The sequence below is a fragment of the Sander vitreus genome, chromosome 4 (assembly GCF_031162955.1).
Source record: "Sander vitreus isolate 19-12246 chromosome 4, sanVit1, whole genome shotgun sequence".
NCBI lineage: Eukaryota > Metazoa > Chordata > Actinopteri > Perciformes > Percidae > Sander > Sander vitreus.
The window spans coordinates 12,013,397-12,033,484 of record NC_135858.1 but is presented as its reverse complement, the minus strand read 5'-3'; the positions used below and the strand labels follow the sequence as shown (position 1 = coordinate 12,033,484).

The 20,088-nt window shown below is 39.5% G+C and overlaps 1 protein-coding gene across 1 annotated transcript; it reads right to left on the bottom strand.

Moving 5' to 3' along the window:
- Nucleotides 1-418: 418 nt before the first annotated feature.
- LOC144516742 (SPRY domain-containing protein 3-like) lies at nt 419-19,455 on the bottom strand. Its single transcript, XM_078248288.1, has 10 exons — nt 19,309-19,455; nt 19,080-19,155; nt 14,293-14,417; nt 11,088-11,220; nt 10,766-10,954; nt 6,415-6,564; nt 3,954-4,011; nt 3,258-3,377; nt 3,042-3,163; nt 419-2,939 (listed from the first exon to the last, which is right to left on the bottom strand). Exons 1-10 carry the CDS (start codon nt 19,434-19,436, stop codon nt 2,805-2,807), a joined length of 1,236 nt encoding a protein of 411 aa, XP_078104414.1. The 5' UTR covers nt 19,437-19,455; the 3' UTR covers nt 419-2,804.
- Nucleotides 19,456-20,088: the final 633 nt, after the last annotated feature.

The window sequence follows — 20,088 nt, the reverse complement described above, 5'->3', positions numbered from 1 at the left end:
CTAATGTAGATACCTTCAAGTAAAGTGTAACCGAATATTTATACTCTCCTCTGAAGGCATCACGATTTTTAGTCCTGTTAACATTATGCAGCGCTTACTGTTGAGAATTTAGTACCACTGTTGTACTTAAATTTTAAGTTTTAAGACATTGAGACAAAATGTAACATCAAGAAACCCAAATTACACCATAAATGATATGCTTCTCTGAACAGCTTTTTTAAGATCACGTCTATTGAAATAGTTTTACTCCAGTACTACAAGACATCTGTGGGAAGAGTATTCATTTTACATACATAATTAAGAAATATTAGGTCTGCAGTTTATAAAACATCTAAGATGATCTCATTAGCATTTAAAGTCAGCAGAAAGAAATACATTTTATTCATACTAAATTTGATGCAACAGAAAAGGCCGAAAGCAGGGTGTAAATATTCTTTATTTGTCTAAATAATTTTTTGGCATGTTTACCTGATTGCTTTAAGTAAAAAGAGTCCAGATTAAATAAAAACATACATGACAGGATGTACACAAGGGCTGGATCGAGAGAAACTGATGTTAAATGTCATTCATGATTAATTACACAAAAGATTAAGTAGGGCTAAATATTAAAAGCGTGTAGCAGACGGCCGACAGCAGCAGAAGACCACTACAAGCTCCTGTGAACAAAGATGAACATTAACACAAAACTGGACGACAGTGAAAAGTAAAAAAACCAAACACGAGTACACCCTGTCTACAGTACAGGCTGATATGAAGATGTGCAGAGTGTTTCCTCGGCTCACAATTAGCAGCAGTTAAGCATCACATGAACACCAGTCTTTACATTTTTTGCTGACCATAGGGACACTTCATGGACGCAATGAATCCTTATTCAAATGTATATCGCAGCAAGATTTTGAGTCCGACATGGATCTATTAAGGTGTTTCATGTCTTTTCAGTGACATGCAGAGTTCAGATATGTGGCACCTAAAGGATGAGATGTAGAAAAAGGTTTTTAGTGTAAATGTGGTTCCACAAACTGAACCAACATCCAGGTGGAACATTTCCAACACCTACATGGATCAATGACATCCAGACTGGACCTATTCACACAGGCACTTTACTCATTAGGTCAAATGTTTAAAAGCAGTCCGGTTGTGAAGCTGGAAGAAGTTCTTATATTTGTCCATGCCAGAATAAAAAAAGAAAAATGAAAACAATAATATACAGCAAGTAAATCCTCTAAAAGTAGCAGTTACAATTAACAGCATATTGTTTTATTTCTATGAACAATTAACAACTTGTTATACGTGTGAACTGATACCACAAGCAGCTACTTTGTCTGTACAACTTTTGTAAAGGGTAGATGTGTGTGAAATTTGGTGTCACAAAAAGAAAACAATCCATTACCATGGGGGTGTAATGAAAAAAAACAACAACATAAAAATGTATACGATTTAAACGATGGTTGACTTCAATTTACCGCAAAATCCGAAAAATAACCATAGAAAAGACAAGGTATTTCATTTTGATTTTCAAATATACCTGAGAGCAGCAGATATTACAGTATGGCTTCATTTACAACATTCAGATCTTTTGTTAGATATTGAAATATTTAACTAGTAGGACATTGATTACTATAACATGCTTAGTCCTGCCAGCGTTTAATACTCGAGAGTTGAGTAAGAGAGTTTCCATTTTGAGACATTTCATCCAAAATATGGTCTACAAAACATACATTCAGTATCATGACTTCAAATGTGTATTTTTTTCTGAAAATTTCAAATTGTTTCTAAAGGCTCCACTGAGTTTGGCATTACTTTCGGTAACTTAAATATATAGAGATCAGTCATTTTCTTGGTTTGTTTGTGTGTGTAAGGCAAAAGAGATAAATGCTCGGATGTGCTCAGAGAACATGTATGTACAGTAGTTACAGTTGGACACCAAATATCTCTATACTGGAAAAACACATTTAAAGTCGGTTAGGGGGTGCTTCTTTTGGCATGATTTTGGTTTAAGTGTTGCATCTTTTAGACACAAAGGTTTCTTCCGAAGACTTGGGAATGATTATGACCTGCAATTTTAATGACACATTGTCTACAATTAGGTTAAAATCATACCTGATTAAAAAACAGCTAGACGTGATATGAAAACCCAAACATTAATTTGGCATTTTGCTTTTAAAACTGCTTAATCCAAGGTAACAATTAAATGGTTTGGATTCAACAAATTGCTCTCACATTTAATTATCCCATAATTCCTAATGCATTGCACAAAACATGCCATAATGACTCCCTTTTTGGAGACTTTCCGAGCATTATTTTCCAGATTATCATTCTCACCACTGAGTGTCAGTAACACACCGTCGATTGAAGAAGTACAGCAGACCTCTGGTGATGAGCACAGTGTGGCTGCACTGCAGCCTGTGAGAGTGGCGCTACATATCTGCTGACATATATACTATTGATGATTAGAGGGTCCACTTGTTTGCTGAAGTCTGCTCTGATTTGATTTTTACATTCTTTATTCTGAGATCCTTTTTGGAAATTGTCTAAAATTGTGTTTCACCTATACGAACCTATGGTTAATGGTAATTATAAAGCACTTCTTTGAGGCACGCATGTAATATTAACATACATTATTTTGATCATTCTTACAGCATGAGGAAGCCACAGTCACCTTCTACAGTGGAGTGACTTCTCCAGTAACATCTTGGAGCCTGCTGATGTGGAGGTATTATTTATTAATTGATTTCCAAAAATGTACCAGAGCTCAATCATTCGTCCATGCTTGGATCTCTCCACTCAGTTTTCTACTACTCTGCTCAGCCACTGAGGGGGTGCAGGTCCACTCTGACCTTCTCCCCAGTGCTCATCATGCCAATCGTGGGATGCAAGCCTCCTACCGGTAAGGCCACTTCCCTCCGGCCCACCACCTTTCCATTTCTTGTAAAGAACACCTGTTCGAACACAAGGGGGCAGCAAGGAGATAATGTGAATATTTTGCACTGTAGGTTTAAGAGTCCACGGTTTTATATTCCCAGATTTTGACAGCATCTCACCGTGACCTTCTTCCCCTCCAAATCTTCTCCCTCATCCTCCTCATCTTCATTGCTTGCATACAATTCATTCTGAACCTCACTGGGTTTGGGAATCACATCAAGGTCCCAGTCGTCTACGTCATCTGAACAGGCGCAGACACAGAAATAGAAAAAGAGGCGATCAGAGATTATACACGATGATGCACAGTGCTCTGGAGACAATATCAATATGTTCACCTCCACCATCAAGGCTGTAGTCACGTGGAAACATGATCCCACAGCCCATAATGTCCCCTTCAAAGCAGCGCGGTCCAAACGCGTCCCCGACCCCACTGCCCTGGAACAACTTTCCATCATCTACAAAGAACAACAGGGACGCTGATTAGTGCTTCACGTCACATGCATGAGAGAGTGTGATACAATCAAGACACAAGACAACATCTGCCATTACTAACATGTACACACACATTTGTTTGATTGAGCAACCACTGGTCCTTCTTAGCCAACACACAAACTACTCCAACAGGTAATTTAGGGTTGCATGATTTGGACTGTGGAAGTAAACTCACGCAGACACAGGGAAGAACATGCATCAAATATTAAGTTGGAACAATAATACTCGTAAGTTTATTTGGAACTATTTTCAGCAATGCACTGTTCTGGCTGGTGGAAGCCAAAGAAAGCTACATGGAAATCATAAATAACCTTTTAAATATTTAATTATTACTGACACGGCTACCAAAAATAATACTAACACATCTGTACTTTCTGCCGTTGCCAAAAACATGAGTGACAATTTGGTGCCATTACCAATTTGATTGCTGGCGATACAATGAATGTGTACACAGTGGTAGTGTAATATGGATTTCATTGAAATGCAGAGAAAACACATCGACAGATCATCATGCACCATCATGATCAGCCAACACTCACCTGCATGATAGGCTATAGACCCTCTGCTCCAACCTGGATGTCTGTTTTTGGGGTAGTCCTGTGAGACACAAGAGAAAGTTCCTCCATCCATTTCTTTTTTCATTTTTTATGTATTGATGGACATTTCTCTTCTTCTCTCCCTCTCGTTTTCTGTCTTGAATGGGACAGACGGACTCAAAATTCACCACAAAAGCAAAAATGTTGCCTCACGCGCAGCATTACGAACAATGATTGTAGCCTTTGGCATCCAGAAATGTCAGTGTTTAGACTGACATTTTGGAATCCAAGCTGATGGATGATCTCAGATAGCTGCAGAAATGACACGAAAGCTCTGAGAAAACGCCAAACCAGGTGTTGTTGTCTCACACACCTGTACATGTATATAGGATCAATCTAATTCATGTTTTAATTGGGATATCTCAACAAAGACGAGTACACATATTTATTGTGTGTTTCGCCTAATTAAATTTGGGCTTGCACATCATACAGACTTGACAAGCTGCATAAAAAACTACATCCTCTATGATCACGAAAATAACAGTTAATTGAGAGTAATAAAAGTGATTTGTAACTGGAATTTGCTCAGAGGCCAGATATCTTTAAAAATACAACAACTGTGTCTGTGTTTATAGTGCAAACTCCATACCAAATGTTAGCAGAGTCTCTGGGTGATTTGGAGCAGTAGTTAAGAAGTCTGCAAGTCTGCTCACTGTACTTGTTTATTCCTAATTTGCCAGCAAGTGGATGTATATAATTTCCAAGTGACATGTAAAACCCACAACCTAATCTTCTCCTGATTTATAAGTATCTGCTTCTTCAAATAGAACTACATGCATTTTGTATGTAGCATTGGGCATCCTAAAGTGTTGTTTCTACAAAGATGGTTTGTGGGACAAACAACAAACCAACATAATCTTTAACCAAGCAATGAGACTCTGATCAGCTGAATCACCTGTAGACTACGCAACTTTGAGTTGGATTTTCTGTAATAAAAACAGATCGTGAAGTGTAAAGTCTAAGTAAACATATAAGCCCCTGTAAGCGGAGCACTAACGTGATCATGGGTAACAGCAACAGGTGAGAAAAGGAGATAAGACTGAAGGAAAACCACAGAATTAAAGAGATAAGGTGCGTAGAAAACAGAGACGATGGGGCTTTACCCCGAAGCGACAAAAGAGAAAGGAATGCACCATAAACAATTGCTTCTTCATCCAATACAAGCAGCCACTGAGTGACTAGTAACTGTTAAGCATGTATTACCCAGAGACTGAGAGAGAGACACCTTTGTTTTGATTTCTGTAGCGAGAGGTAATGCTTCCCATCAGCAGACTGGTGCATCTTGCAGGAGATGACGGAGGATGGAATAAAACCTCAGGAATGACCGTTTGATGTATCTATAATGCTACACCAAAACCGCAGCCACGTTGAGAAAAACAATTCCTGGAAAACAATCAGCAAAATGACAGAGCTCTATTCTCCACACAGTCTGACCCGAGGGCACAACGTGCCCACACCTCACACAGTAACTACCGGCGGAGGAGTCACGGGGAGCTTGAGTGCACCAACAGTGATCCACCACGTCCCAGGCTGAGAGCACCATCACAGCTGGCAAAACAGCAGTGTGATTAGCAAGACTGAAGCTCAGTCAATTAGCATCCAATAACTGAGAATCCCAGCGAGGGCAGCACAATCATTTCATATCTGTTGTTTAAATGGCACGATGATGACTGCATCCCCCAGCCACCATTCTGCTGTTTTAAACAGGATTTAAACAGGATGTGCACATGAGTTCATGAGATTTTCATGTGAGGCCAAAAGCAGCCGGTTGCAATTCTGATGTGTAAACATTCAACAAGTCTTCTCTCAGACCCAACTTATTTCCAAAATATGGATCATCTCTCGATGTCATCATTTGTGATTTAATACCACCTAATTAATTAGGATATCAGCCTTTAATTGTTTAGCCTGAGGATCTTCGGCATACCTTTAATTCTTTTCTATTCATCCCATCTTGTGTACGGTGACTGACTGTGTGAAAAGAGGACGTAAAATAAAGCAGGAACTGAAAGAATCTAAGACAAAACATCAGATGTTCTCATCTTATCCCATGCCTAACCTTTCATATACTCGACTGCAGTGTTCTAGTTGACATAGATTAGCATGTAAACCGATCAACCTGCTTTCTATGGAAAACCAGATGTGGGGGTAAAATGAGACAATATTTATTCTGTTGTTAGCTTTTCCTCTTTCCATCACTCAGACTGGAAACAGTGAGAGCAGTGGTGCATATGATGGAGAGCGATGATGAGGGGTGTGTGTGTATGTGTGTGTGTGTGTGTGTGTGTGTGTGTGTGTGTGTGTGTGTGTGTGTGTGTGTGTGTGTGGGGGGGGGGTTCTTTACTGACAGATAACCACAGAGTGTGCAGTAAGTAACACGGTGTGTCAATCAGGAGGCTCTTACCCTGCGTGCCAGCCCCAGGGCAATGTAACACTTCTCTCCAGCATCTGTGATCTCCAGTTCATAGTAGTGGAAACGTGTGTTGAGAGGCCGACGGGCCTGAGCCAAGCCCACGTCCACGATGCTCTTCCCTTTGCCCATGTACTCCAGCAGCTGTGGAAATAACACAGACACATACAGTTACCTGCCCAGCTCCAAACAGCAGACAGACAAAGTTAGCAAGTAGCTAGTTGGTAAATACATTGGAGCATCTATCAGGTAAAGATAAACATATTTCTCTCATGAGTTGAACAACAACACTAAAAGGAGAAGGAATATTGGATTTACATTCATGGGGTGGCCAAAAACATGACTGCAAAATAAATACCAATGTTGCTTCATGTGCTGCTGGATGTGTAATTAAGACACTTTTTTTTTTGCTAAAAGCTATTGTTACTGCATACACTACACCTTAGCTACAACAACTTCGTAAAATGATAATATGTCTAGAATATATATTTTAGTCAAAGAAATGAAAAGTTGAATTCATAACAAATAAAACACACCCTTGCTCAATTCAATACACTCAGGGGTTTTGGCTCTACAGCCTTATCTAGTCTGGTATGACTAGTAGCTTTTGGTAGCTAATGTTAGCTAACTAAAGTAGATAGGAGTATATAACAAACTTCATGACCCTTCTTTACTTGTGTTACGGTTACATTATGTTTTAGCATATAGCATCCTCCCATGTTTGTCATGTCCCATGTTTGTCCCATGAGCCAAAGTCCTGCCCTATTTCAAAAAGTAGCTTCTGTGCCACTGGTCTCCAAAATGCGTTATGCAGCACTTTTGTTTTTTCTGAACCAGCTCAAACAGTGTGACGAGAATTAGGCTACTTTCTGTATTTGCTATTCCGTGCAAACTCATTAAAGAAACATGCTTTTAGATTCCAAACCTCACAATCATTTGAGTCTTATTATTATTTAGATAAATAAATGGAAACACTATCTAGCTTTAGTCAAGCAGACTGTTAAACCTAATGTATGATTAGGCATGTCAAAAAAAACAATAGCTTAAAGCATGAAATAATTTACCGCTGGGAAATTTTGAAAAAAATGTTTATGGAAAGGCAGGGTGGGTATAATCTGAGAGAAGAACTAAACTTTAAAAAGCTCAAAATAAGAACAACTTTAAAAAGTTTGTGAGTCACGATCTCTGGGGTGAGTTTGTGGAAACCATTCCGGAGCAGGTGCTAAAACATTGTACAAACATTATACAGTTTAAACAGTTATAAAAACACTTTATTAAAAGGATATGAGGAGGAAGAGAGGTGATTGTGAGGGTGGGTTAATATACTGATTGTACTGGGGTGGGTGATTGGGGTAATGGGTTGTTTGGTGCAAAATGTAAAAAATGTTTGGTAGGTGTTTAAAATTATATATATATATATATATATAGTGTATATTTGTTATCTTGCTATCTCAGCTATGAATATATAATATAAAATGTATGACATATACAAAATTGATTATATACACACACACACACACACACACACACACACACACACACACACACACACACACACACACACACACACACACACACACACACACACACACACACACACACACACACAGGAACAATTTAAAGTTGAATGAGGGGTGGGAAAAATAACCCGTCCGCTCCTTTTCGGACAGATTGAACATATTGTTTGTAACACTTTATAGATATTGTTTCCTTTTGGTGTGTTGCTACACACTTATTGTCTTTTTACATTTTATTTTATTGTTGTTACTTTTTGTTTGAAATAAAAAAAAAGAAAGAAAGAAAGAAAGTTTATTCAAATTATTATAACAACTCAAAAACTCCTGGGTTCATCCCAGACTGTACACTGCATTTCACTGCTAGTCATATCATGTCTGACACGGCTGCTGCTTCCCTCTCAGGTTGGCTAGAGATGGGAGTTGAATAAGATGAAAGAGCATGTTTTATTCACACATTATCCTATTAGGGACGTTAGATGATGAGGTGAAAAACTAGGTCGTAACGTCATGCAATCCTTTCTTCTGGAAAAATGGGGCAGGGTTTGGATTTGTCATCCCTGCGAACTGTTTGGGTACTAAAAGCAAAGCTACAGCAACACAACAGAGATAACTGTTTACTGCATGCAGCAGAGGACATCAACACCAACAACGCTGAGTCCATTTCCCAAATGTCATCAGAGCAGTAGATGAACTCTGTGTCTAGTTTATTTGCTTGAATCTTAAATCATACACCTACTTTAAATAAATAAGATATATTCCAAGTCTCATCCATCATAATTTACAGGCTGATTCATTTTCAGAGAACTTGTGTTTTCTCATACTCATCCTCCTCTTCCCTTTCTGGCAGTATATAAGCACAACCTCAAGTGGTAAACAGTTGCTCCGGTGCAATTGCAAATAGATGACGAAACCAAGAAACCACGATGTCTAATAAAGCATGTTTCTACCAAGCAGTCCGGTTCAGTCCAGTTCAGTAGGTTACACATTAGAACGGTTATTTATGCGCTTCCATTGTCAAAAGTTGTGGATGGTACCAATCGAACCGCTCTGTTACGTCCCGTTTTTTTCGTCACAATAACAAGGTTTTTCAGCTTGTTTCTCAGCGCATGGCTGTCCACGGCTGTTACCATCTAGTAACAACCCTGCCTACATTTAAGAGTACTCTCTACGGTGGAACAGAATCAGAGCAGATCTAGTGTTTAGGTACATGTCCATACGGGTTACATACGGTTCTAAAGTTACTATACCGAAAGTATTTGATGGAAGGGCGGCTTAAGTGGAAATCACAAATCCTGTAATTTAAAAACTTTAATATCACATTAAAAATATTTAAGAACGCTCATCCCTCATGAGCCTTGAAAATCCACAGAAAAGCACCACTCTTGCTTTGTTAATAACATGTTTTATTTTTTGGAGTGTTTGATTGATGATGCAGGGAGATCAGACAGCGGTTTGTGAGCCCTGCGTTCATACAGGACAGGGCCAAATTTGTAGAAATAAAGGATAATTAAATGTGTGGGTGGCATACAGGTACTGCCTAAGGGCTATTCAGCTGCGATCCCTTCCCATCCCCTTTCTATTGAGGTTTTGCATCAACGCCTGAGTCAGACACAAACACTGCAGTCCTACCGTCACAGTAGGAGTCCCAAAAAAAGAGAGAGAGAGGAGGTCAAGCAGTACTTTTAGAGAAAACATTGGTCTCTTCTTATTAGGTATTTAGGAAAAAGATAATATTTATGTCTATATTTGTATATTTATGAGATTTGGGTTAAGACTTGCAATCTAAACACTTGCATTTGCACTCTGATTTGGATTTGACACGCATCCACCAGTTCCATATAGGCTTACTGATACTGTGTTTGTGGACAGATTTTGTATTTAACTTTTTGATCAATTCCTGTTGCAGTTATTCACTTCCAACAATTTTGAATAAAACCATCGGAGAAGACAGAGGCAGACTTCATAGGTGTCTGTATGTGTCCGGTCTTGGACATGTTGGCCAGAGTATACGCTGCTAGGGTTCAAGTTCTCCACAAACTCTTTGTTAAAAGTACTCCACCGATTTAATATTGTCTCACAACCATGGTGATATTAAATCTACATCGATGAAGCAGAATCAGAACAGTACTATTCTACACAGTGTTCTTCTCTGTCAAAACCTGGCACCTACATTAACTAAAATGCAACTCCAACTGCTGACAGTCAGGTTGGAGATTTGGGTGTGTTATGCAGCTAATGTAGCCCCAAGCAGAGATGATGAGCGAGCTACAGTGATCTGGTAAACTCCCTTCTTTCTAACTCCTCACTTCCAGATTTTCAAATGTGTAGTCTTCACCCCCAACCAACACTTGACGTAATTTATCAGACTTCTCACAGCTCTCTCTGGAGCCTCAAAATGCTTTATACAACTTTTTTTTTAAAGTGCTCATATTATGCTCATTTTCAGGTTCATAATTGTATTCATGTTTCATGTTTCATTTTCAAAAAACACCATATTTTTTGTTGCTGCAGCTCCTCTTTTCACCCTGTGTGTTGAGCTCTCTGTTTTAGCTACAGAGTGAGGCATCTCACTTCACTTATGTTCCATCTTTGTTGGGAGTCGTACATGCGCAGTACCTAGGTAAGGACTACTAGCTAATGTCAACATCCTCCCAACCAATCATTACACAGCATGAACCTTTTAAGGGAAACAACCTGTCACATTTTTATTTTACGGTATATTTAACGTCCCTGACTGGCAGACCTGAATACAACAGAACTGGAAAAAACAGAATATCCATTTTTGAATACATTTTTCCTTTTGTCTATCTCTCAGCAACAGGACTTACCGTGCCGGTCACTTTGACGTCATGGAGACGGCCCCAGTCCTCTTCATGACTATCCACAATCATTTGTCCATCATCCTCCTCCGTCCCACATTCAGCGTTCAGGTCCAGCTGCACTTCTTCCCCCAAAGAGTGCATTCCCACGGCCGGGTAGAGAGCATCAGGAGATGCTGGGATTTCCACACTGCCGACCTTGGCACACATTCAAATACCGTATTGTTTAGAGAAAGGTAGCTGGGAACTCTGTATACATTCACAAATAAAATTTGAATGATGAATAAATTCTGTCTAAGGTGACGTAATATGATGGTAACAAAGCACTTACCTCTTTGCCATTTTTGGTAAAAAACACAGTTAGCTGTCTATCATCAGAGTCCAGAGATACTCCACAGCCGATTCTGTCACCTCTGCAGCATTTTGGGCCAAACTGCTGTCCTACAGTGTTGCCATTATACAGCCTGTGGAAAGACAAGTTGGGGAGGTTGAGGTTCAGATCCGTTGTATTACAATCACACTTTTATATTATCCTGGCTAGACTACTGCAATTTCCTTTTCACCTGCCCTAGCAAGTTGTCCCTGGACTCCTCTAAAACCCCTTTCAGACCAATGGCTCAATCAGGGTTATACCCAGGTCAACTGTGTGTTTGAATGGGGTAACCATCCTTGATCTACTCGGCTTCGCGACCCAGCTAGCAAGGTGGGTTTGATCAGGGTAGGCTAGGGTAGATTTCAATGTGAATTGCGCACGACCTGGGTCGCTAACAGCCGGGGCGGGACAAATTATGTGATTGGTTGGAAATGACAGTGGGGCAGTCGTCACAGGTTGCCGTCTATGTTCGCCGCACACTTTAAAAAAAATAACATGTGCTTTATGTTGGGTTTTCACCATAGACTGTATAGAACTAGGATGTTCACAGGCAGCTTCAACAACAGCAGAGTGGAGCGGAGCGGTTCAATTCATTTTTGAACAGTCCGCTGGCAGTGGGTGCCCGGATGTTTACTAGTCTGCCTTTTGCAAGTTTTCCAGGCGAAACTGCCTGTAAAAACCCAGCGTTAAAATATATGAAATAAAGTTTTGTTTAATCCTCTTGGCGCCGCTGCTCTTACTCCCTCTCTGTCTTGCTTGAGATGTCTGCAGAATGCAGTTCAGAGCAGCTGCTGGGTAGCGCAAATCTCTCTCTTTTTTTCTCTGACTTTTTAAAAAAAATTTTATACTTTACTTTTAATGAAATCAAACAAAGAGAAATGTTCTCCCCTCGTCTTAAAATAGTCGATACCACAGTAACCTACTTCCTCGTCCAGCTGCTGCAATAAATATGCAGAGGAAGAGAGATCACTGCACAAAATCATCTGAGAAGTGTTTGATGGTTATTTATTTGTGCTTTAAAACATAATCACTGCAAAACAATCATAAAATAAGCTTTATTTATCTCTCCCTAGTGTACAGTGACAGATTCAAGTAACTACAAAACATTAGTTCTGCTGGTATACAGATGGACTGGAGGATGTGATGTTATAGTGCGTTCCATTTACCTCGGACCTCGGAAGCCAAAGCTGGGAATGACGTCACACCCGAGTTGAATGCGTTCCATTTACAAGTCGGATTTTCATTGTTTTCATTAGCTCTAGCCAGAGGTGTCAAAAGTATTCACATTCATTACTCAGGCAGAAGTATAGATACTAGGTTTTAAAAAGACTTCTGTAGAAGTTGAAGTATCAACTCATGCTTTTTACTCAAGTAAAAGTGTAAAAGTACTGGTTTCAAAACTACTTAAGGTATAAAAGTAAAAGTAATGTAAGGGGGAAGAAAATGCCATTAAGGACAAAAGCTTAGGCCGCGCCACAGAAGCCTATAGTACACTACCCCACCTCCCCCAAAAAACATTTTTCTAAAGGCCATAATGACTATAATGTTATATTAAAATGTTAATGTTGAAAAATCAGGGATGCACCTGTTTCAGCCGCATTTATGCCCATTGAAAATGAATGCATTTTAGTACAATGCAAATACATTAAAGAACCATATATGTGTACTACTGAGCATTAACGTGTTTCATGGAGCGGAAGATGTGATGACTAGTTGCCTATAAGTATTGTAATGGTGCAAAAAGTCAAACTTCAGAGGCATGTTATCAACAGCCTTTATTGGAATGTAAATGTACATCCAAGCTTAGCTGCAGGAATCTGTGAGGGCAACGAATGTAAGATAACAAAACTGGACAAGAAAATTGCCGGTGCTTGGTTGGGACATTTCGCTGGAGTTCTCTTGAGTCTCTTCCACGGACATCTTCGTACTGGGCTACATACGTCTGCTATTTCCTTGTGTGACGTGATTTGTGTCATGGGCAGGTGCGATGGATCACGTACCAACCAATAGGGTGTCAGAATGGTATATGTTTATACTTCTCATCCAACCACAATCAAATTCACTCTATCCGGATGGCGCGATTTATCTGGGTAGGTTTTTGGTTGTTTTTGTGTTTTTTTGAATGATGACAAGCCGGAATGAAAACAAGTCAAACTGTAATAGGAGTAACCAGGCTATTTTTAAAATGTAAGGAGTAGAAAGTACAGATAATTGCATGAAAATGTAAGGAGTAGAGCGTCTGTTTCAGAGCAGCAGAGAGAAGCGCAGACATATCAGTGGCACCAGATTTTCGTCTGTATGCAAACGTCAATATGGAATGGATTAATCTGCGTTAATTTTTTTAACGCGTTGTTTTTTCTCAGATTAATTAATCGAAATTAACGCGTTATTTTGACAGCCCTAATAGATACCCAAAATTTCTACTTAAGTTACTTGACCCCTCTGGCTCTAGCCAGGTTAGTCATTGTTAGCAATGCCAGTTTATAACAAAGCATTACGCAGTTTTTTGTGCATACAAACAGCATAACATCATGTCTACAGAAGAAGAATGGAAGATGGACAGCACTGTGTGTACGACTGATTTAGTGAGACACAAATAACACAGAAGTGTTTACAACTATATGTTAAACAGCTTTCACAACTGTTGATGCACGGAGCAGCCATGTTGGATTTTCAGCTTGGGGTACTTCGTGGCTGCCCGAGTTCCGAGCTCGGAAATCCGAGGTCAGGGGGCGTGCTTCCGACTTTGACCTCGGAAAATCTGAGTTACGAGTACAAATGGAATGCACTATCAGCAGTTCAGTTGAATATGACATGAAAGCCCCGCCCATTTCTATCATTTAAGGTAATCGTTATGCATTGCTCCCGGGTTTACCCAGGTGAACTCTGAATTGTTATGACCAGGGATATACCCATTTAGACTGGCTTGGTTTGAATTTCCAAAAGGAGGGTTGAACGCTGATCAGACAACCCTAGCTCAACCTGGCTATTGTTTTAAGACAGGAAAACAATTGTGAACCTATCCTTTAAGAACATGTTCTGTGAGCTTGTGTATGTACAGTATAACATTACGTTGTGTCAGAAGTACATTATTCTGCTGCATCTCCGTGTATCATTAAGAGAGTGTACAGTATATGTAAAGAAAATGGTCATTGTCACATACTTGCCATCATCAGCATGAAAAGCCACAGAATGCGGGAGCCAACCGGGCTGATGGTCCAGCTTGTAGAGCTGAGGTACCAAACCAACAGCAATCATTCCCCTCACTCCTGTATCGATAATGGTGACCTGCAAACACCACAGGTTCAATAATCACTCAGAAACAAGAGAGGAAGTATCACTGCAGTTGAAAAGCCCCTTTCTTCTTCTTTTTTTTTTTAATGCTTTATAGAGACTCCAAAAACCAGAAACGGATTCTCTTTGGAAAGTCTTCAAACAGTAATATAATCAAGATTTCCCTTATTTTTATCTGCAAACAAACACATTTTCAAAATTGTGAGCATAAAAACGTAGTTTCTTCTAAATAATATGATTCATTTCAGTCTTGCTCTGACACATCTTAGGATGTCGACCCTGAATTCACAAAAGCCGTCTTAACAACCAGAGCAATGAGTCATCTACTAATTACACACCATGTGTGGGAGGCGTTTATATTGTGCATAAGCAGAGGAAGATAAGGTGAGGGTGAAGGACACAGATGTATTTCTCTTATAATCAGAACTTTTCATTTGGTGGATTTTGTCATACAGATATACCAAATAACATGCACAGTACTAGTATGTTATGTTGACAAAAAAAACAGGTTTTAAGCAAGCAACGTAATCCTGTTTAGCTAACACTAATTTATATTTCAGTGAACAAGACACAGCCATGCTACCTGCTCTGCTAAGCTGAACCTATGTTTTAAGCTAAATGCTAATGCTAGCATTTAGGGGTGACCCCGAATAGTCGAATATCCGATACTTCGATCAAAAGGAGCCCGATTCGACAGAAGCTTTTGAAAAAAATCTTTTAAAAGTGTGTAAATAAATTCAACCGCCCCATGACAGATTTAAGTTTCACTTCCATGATCCGTGACCGACGGAGGAGCATCATGGCGGCAGTAGTCTCGCTTTGCCAGACCTTCCGTCACAACGCTGCGGAGGAGGGTCTGGCTAGTCCACACAGCATTCCGGGATGGGAGAAAAACGTGCTCCGGTTTATTGCCATTTCTTTAAACCAATCACAATCGTCATGCGAGGCGCTAATCACTGCACAGAGCCCCGGTGCCACTGCAAAATAGCTTCGGGAAGGAACTTGTTTTGGTGGAACGTGTACGTTCAAAGGTTGTTTGAACATCAAGGATATAGACTAGTAGACGATAGGCAAGTCTTGACGATTCTGATTTGACTATGTAAATTCTTACCCCTACTAGCATGGCAACATGCTCACAATGACAACGCTACCACGCTGATGATTAGCAGGTATAAAGTTTGTTCGCCATCTTAGTTTTTTTGCATGTTAGTATGCTAATTAGCATTAAGTACAAAGTACAGCTGAGGCTTATGGGAATATCATTCGTTTTGCAGGTATTTAGCTATAAACTAAAGTATTGGAAAATACATTTTTGATGCTGGTGCTGCTACCGGTGTAGGGGATCACCAACGTCAGAGGGACTTATTCTCTGCAGACCATGAATGTCTGTATAAAATTTCATGGCAATCCATCCAGTAGTTGTTGAGATATTTCAAGTGGATAGTCCACCTCGTAGCTTTACAGATTTTATGGTAGGAAAATCATACACGGTGACATCAAAATGCCCATTTGAGTGCTGCAGGTTTATTTGCCATAAAAGCTTTCTGTTTCTTCTCCTTCAGGCTTTTTACATGCCATCACATTTTGCTTTTGGGTTGGCACTGCTTCTCTTTTCACTTCATGAAGTTTTCCAAACCAATCTAAAACGATATAGCATATCTTTGTTCAAAACTGCATGTTGGTTCAAAGTGAAAACCCTGAAGTAAAGAGCTGGCCTTTACCATTGTTATCATAACTGAATACTGACCATATGACATCATCCCTAGAGAGCTGTACATGGACGCACTGCAATCGGAGCACTGCTGGCAAATGCAGGGCGAGGAGCAGAGGAAACTTTTAAGTTATTTCCCATGACCTCAACAATGGCCTATTGAGTGAGGATAAGTCCCTTTTTTCTGTGTCAGTGTAAAACATGCAGATGAACCCTAAAATCTACCATCAGATCAACAATCAGCATCCACTTCACTATCATTTATTAGCTTATTTGCCCATTTACGCAAATCGCTTCCTCCCTCCTCCTACATGACTCCCACAAAGTGAGTCACAGGGATGAAGCACACGCAAGTTTAAAGGTTGAGAGGGTTAGTTACTGTTTCACTACACGTCAGACTGGGACAGGATATGTGTGTGCTAGGCAAGTTTGAACATGGTTTATTCTGAGAAACAGTCACTGTCCTGGGATGTTTTTGCACTACAGTGTCTAGACTACCAAGAACTGTGAAAATAAACAAACCAGCACATGATTTGTAATGAGGTGCGACTTACTGTATTTGGCTTTGTGAAACTAGTTTGTCAGGCAAGCCCCTGTATTAGATTAAGTCAGTTCACCCATCAAGTCAAAAGCACCACAGAAACTTGTATATACTGTATCTGTATGCAGCAGCTGTAAATGCAGTGTTACAGTATGTAAGAGAGCTTGACCCCTCATACTGGCTGACAGAGATTTACTGGCTGCTAGCTGAGGCTGTTTACAAATAAAGAATCTGACTCAGCTGGTGTCAACAGCACGGTATTGTATATTTTAGCCACCTAGCAGCAACTAAGACTTGTTGCTGGCATTTTAGCACAATATCATGCAAGTAGCCATCAAGTGCATATTTCACGTTTTGAAACGAGTCTGATTGAAAGATACAAAGACGTTTTTAAACAACTCATGCAGCTAACATGATCTTAATTAGCTAGCTAGCTACAGCTGATAAAATCTGCCCGCAACGACTGGCTAGAGATGTGAAGCCTGCTTTTGTCAGAATTCAAGAACTTGTTGTTTCAAAAATTTAGAGAATTTTAAGTTTAAAATCTGCCTTCGTTATCATTGTAAACAACATAGGTTCCATGCCAGGGTGGAAGGCTTGACAGGCATAGCAACAGTAACTAAGAGGGGAGGGGCTTACAACACCTTTGTATGAAGTGAATCAATGTTAATAATAGCATGAATTTTCTGCAGATAAATTGCAGGAAATGTGTGTGACGTGAGTGAGTGCACGTACTGAGTTCCTGGAAGACTAAAGCTCTTCCTATTTGGCTTCTCCTCTGATCCAAAAATACATTGTTGTCTCTTCTTAATGACAAAGGTTTTACAATAAAAAATGATGCGATCAAAAGACAATTTATTGACCCTAACTGAACTTGGTAAGTTGACTGAACAGTGTGTCAACATCAAAGTTGTTCGAAAAGAGATCTGTTGCTATTTTCTGGGCTGGGGCTGAGACTTAATTGCTGACGCTGCTTCTGAATTTGGTGTAAAAGACTTTGGCATAATAGCTTTAGTAATCAACACTGTACTCCCATTGTCCCAGCGCACAATGTAGAAAGAGCTGCCAGGTGATTGAACACATTTATTTCCAAGCTGAAAGATCTTTGTTTCTGATAAAAGTGCCGTTACCAGAAGGTGTCATGATTTTCTTTTTCAGTGTGGCTCAGCAAGATGACGACTAGCAGTCAGACACAATGGCCTCCTGTCATCCAACACAGAACAAGGGCTGTGTCCTAAATCCATAATACTAATGCTTTAAAGTTAACACTATATACTACTCTTCACAGTACAGTTTTGACAGTTAGTGTACAAAAAAAATGAATGTAATTTATCATATTCTACTCGCAGGAAATGAAACAAGATGTGGATCACTGCTCACAGTTTCAAATATACTGCAGAATTTCTTTACCAAACACTAATACTTTATTTTTTTGTTGTTGTCTGAAATGTATCTGAGCTGAAAACGCCGGTACAATGTCTTATGGTTGAAAACTGTTTGTTATTTCCAGTTTAGAGGAGCTCCTTCATTTCAGTGGTGTACTGCATTGTGGGACAATACGTGTCCATCAATACCACAAAAACCAATTAATTTGTATTACTAGTATCCTTGATTATATTCAATTTTGTAAAACTTCCACTGGGAACGCATTACAAACTCAAAACCCCTGTAAAATGAGTGTGGAAATGGAGACACAGTACTTACAGTAGGTTACAGTAGAAACACCCCCACTACATACGTTTGCAAGTAGTATGTACAGCTTACACTTGATTAATTCCAAGGAATCTTCACTTCTATCTTCATTTGTTATGTTAAAACAATTCTGAACAAGTGGGCTGTTGCATCACAGCATATTCTTCTTAAATTAAAACATATTTGATAAGGGTAATACTAAGAAGAGTGGAGAGCTATCTTATCTCATTTTAGGGTGACCTCTTACCACCAGTCCAGGGACAGTGGATGTAAAATAGCCTCAGGCTAATTCTGGCACATTTTCCCTTTTATGTATTATTAGTGTGCATTGTCCCTGACAAATAAACCTGAAATAAATAAATAAATATCAAAAATGTTGTGAACTGTCAAAAGTAGACAGCTGTGCAGTCAATAGAGTACAGAGTATAACTAGTGAGAATGGCTGAAAACCTGTTGGACTGATGATGCTTATTTGTGTTCGCAAGGACATTACACTGGCAGTTAATCAACAATGAAGCTGTAGTACATAACACCACCCCCCAAACACCCACAGCACAGGTTTGAGTTCAGTTTGGGTTCATCATTGAATATCACACTGAGACTAGTGAGGACACAGAGTAAATAATTATTGTAAATTAGTCAGGTTTACATGTAAAATCAAATAACTAAATGACGAATGTGTGGCTGTAACATTGAAATGATCAACTCTTACTTCAAAATAGCGATTTCTTCTTGACAATGGCCTGGCTGCCACAAAACACCCAACTTCATCTGAATTCCCATGATACCTACAAAGAGATGCAAAAAGAAAACCAAAATATTACTATGCAAGCAAAGTGGGTTGCTAATTCAGCAAGTAAAGGAAGAGTTCTAGCATAACCATATTACAAATCTGTGTCTCCAGTTCAAACAGTCATGGTGGCATTGCTCATCACTGTTACCTGAGTATGTCCCCGTCTCTAAGCATCCTTTTGAGCCGCTCCCGGTATCGCACCGCTCGCACTTCACGAATTTCTCGAATTCGCCTCCTCCAGTTCAGAAAGCGATAATGAATGTTTATGTCGTCCATGTCTGAAAATCATTACAATCTAGGGAAACAAATCACAAAGTATTACTGCTTTAGAGCTGGTCAACTAACATTATATATTTATTTACATACAATGTAATTTGTTTCTGATGATATTTTAGACTAAAATATTAAACTAGAAGGACCTGGCTTTGATCCTCAGGCTAAAGCCTGACTGCGAGGAGTTGGTGCGTTTGTTTTTCCATTTATGTTTAATCCCACATTCCAGAGACAAGCAAAGGCCTGGACAGTGATTGTACACTGCCAACAGGCACATACAGTACATTAGTCCCCTATTTGTGTTATCCCTGTTATGGTCAGGTGTCTCCCTTGGGTGTTTTCCACCCCATGTGAACCTTAACTGACTCTAGCATAGACTTAAACTTCTGTTAATGCCTGTGTATAAAAGACACCCTTGACTCAGTGATGTGTTTCTGGTCTTTCTCTACCTGAAGTACTGCAAACATAAATGCCAACATTTGAACTTAATGTCTCACTGGTCTATGACTGCAGCAAATTATAATTGTTATTATTTATCAATCTGTCAATAATTTTCTCAGTCAATCAATCAATCAATCGTTTAGTCAAGAGTCAAAACATAATGAAAAATCCCCATCACAAATTTAAACCTGAAAAAAATCTGTTGTTAGGCTAA

Excerpts from the sequence above, each read along its gene's own strand:
- LOC144516742 (XM_078248288.1), bottom strand. The coding sequence starts at position 19,436 with ATGGACGACATAAACATTCATTATCGCTTTCTGAACTGGAGGAGGCGA. Across the intron at positions 19,156-19,308 it reads AGAGACGGGGACATACTCAG|GTATCATGGGAATTCAGATG; the intron begins GTAACAGTGATG and ends ATCTCTTTGTAG. Across the intron at positions 14,418-19,079 it reads GAAGAAATCGCTATTTTGAA|GTCACCATTATCGATACAGG; the intron begins GTAAGAGTTGAT and ends TGGTGTTTGCAG.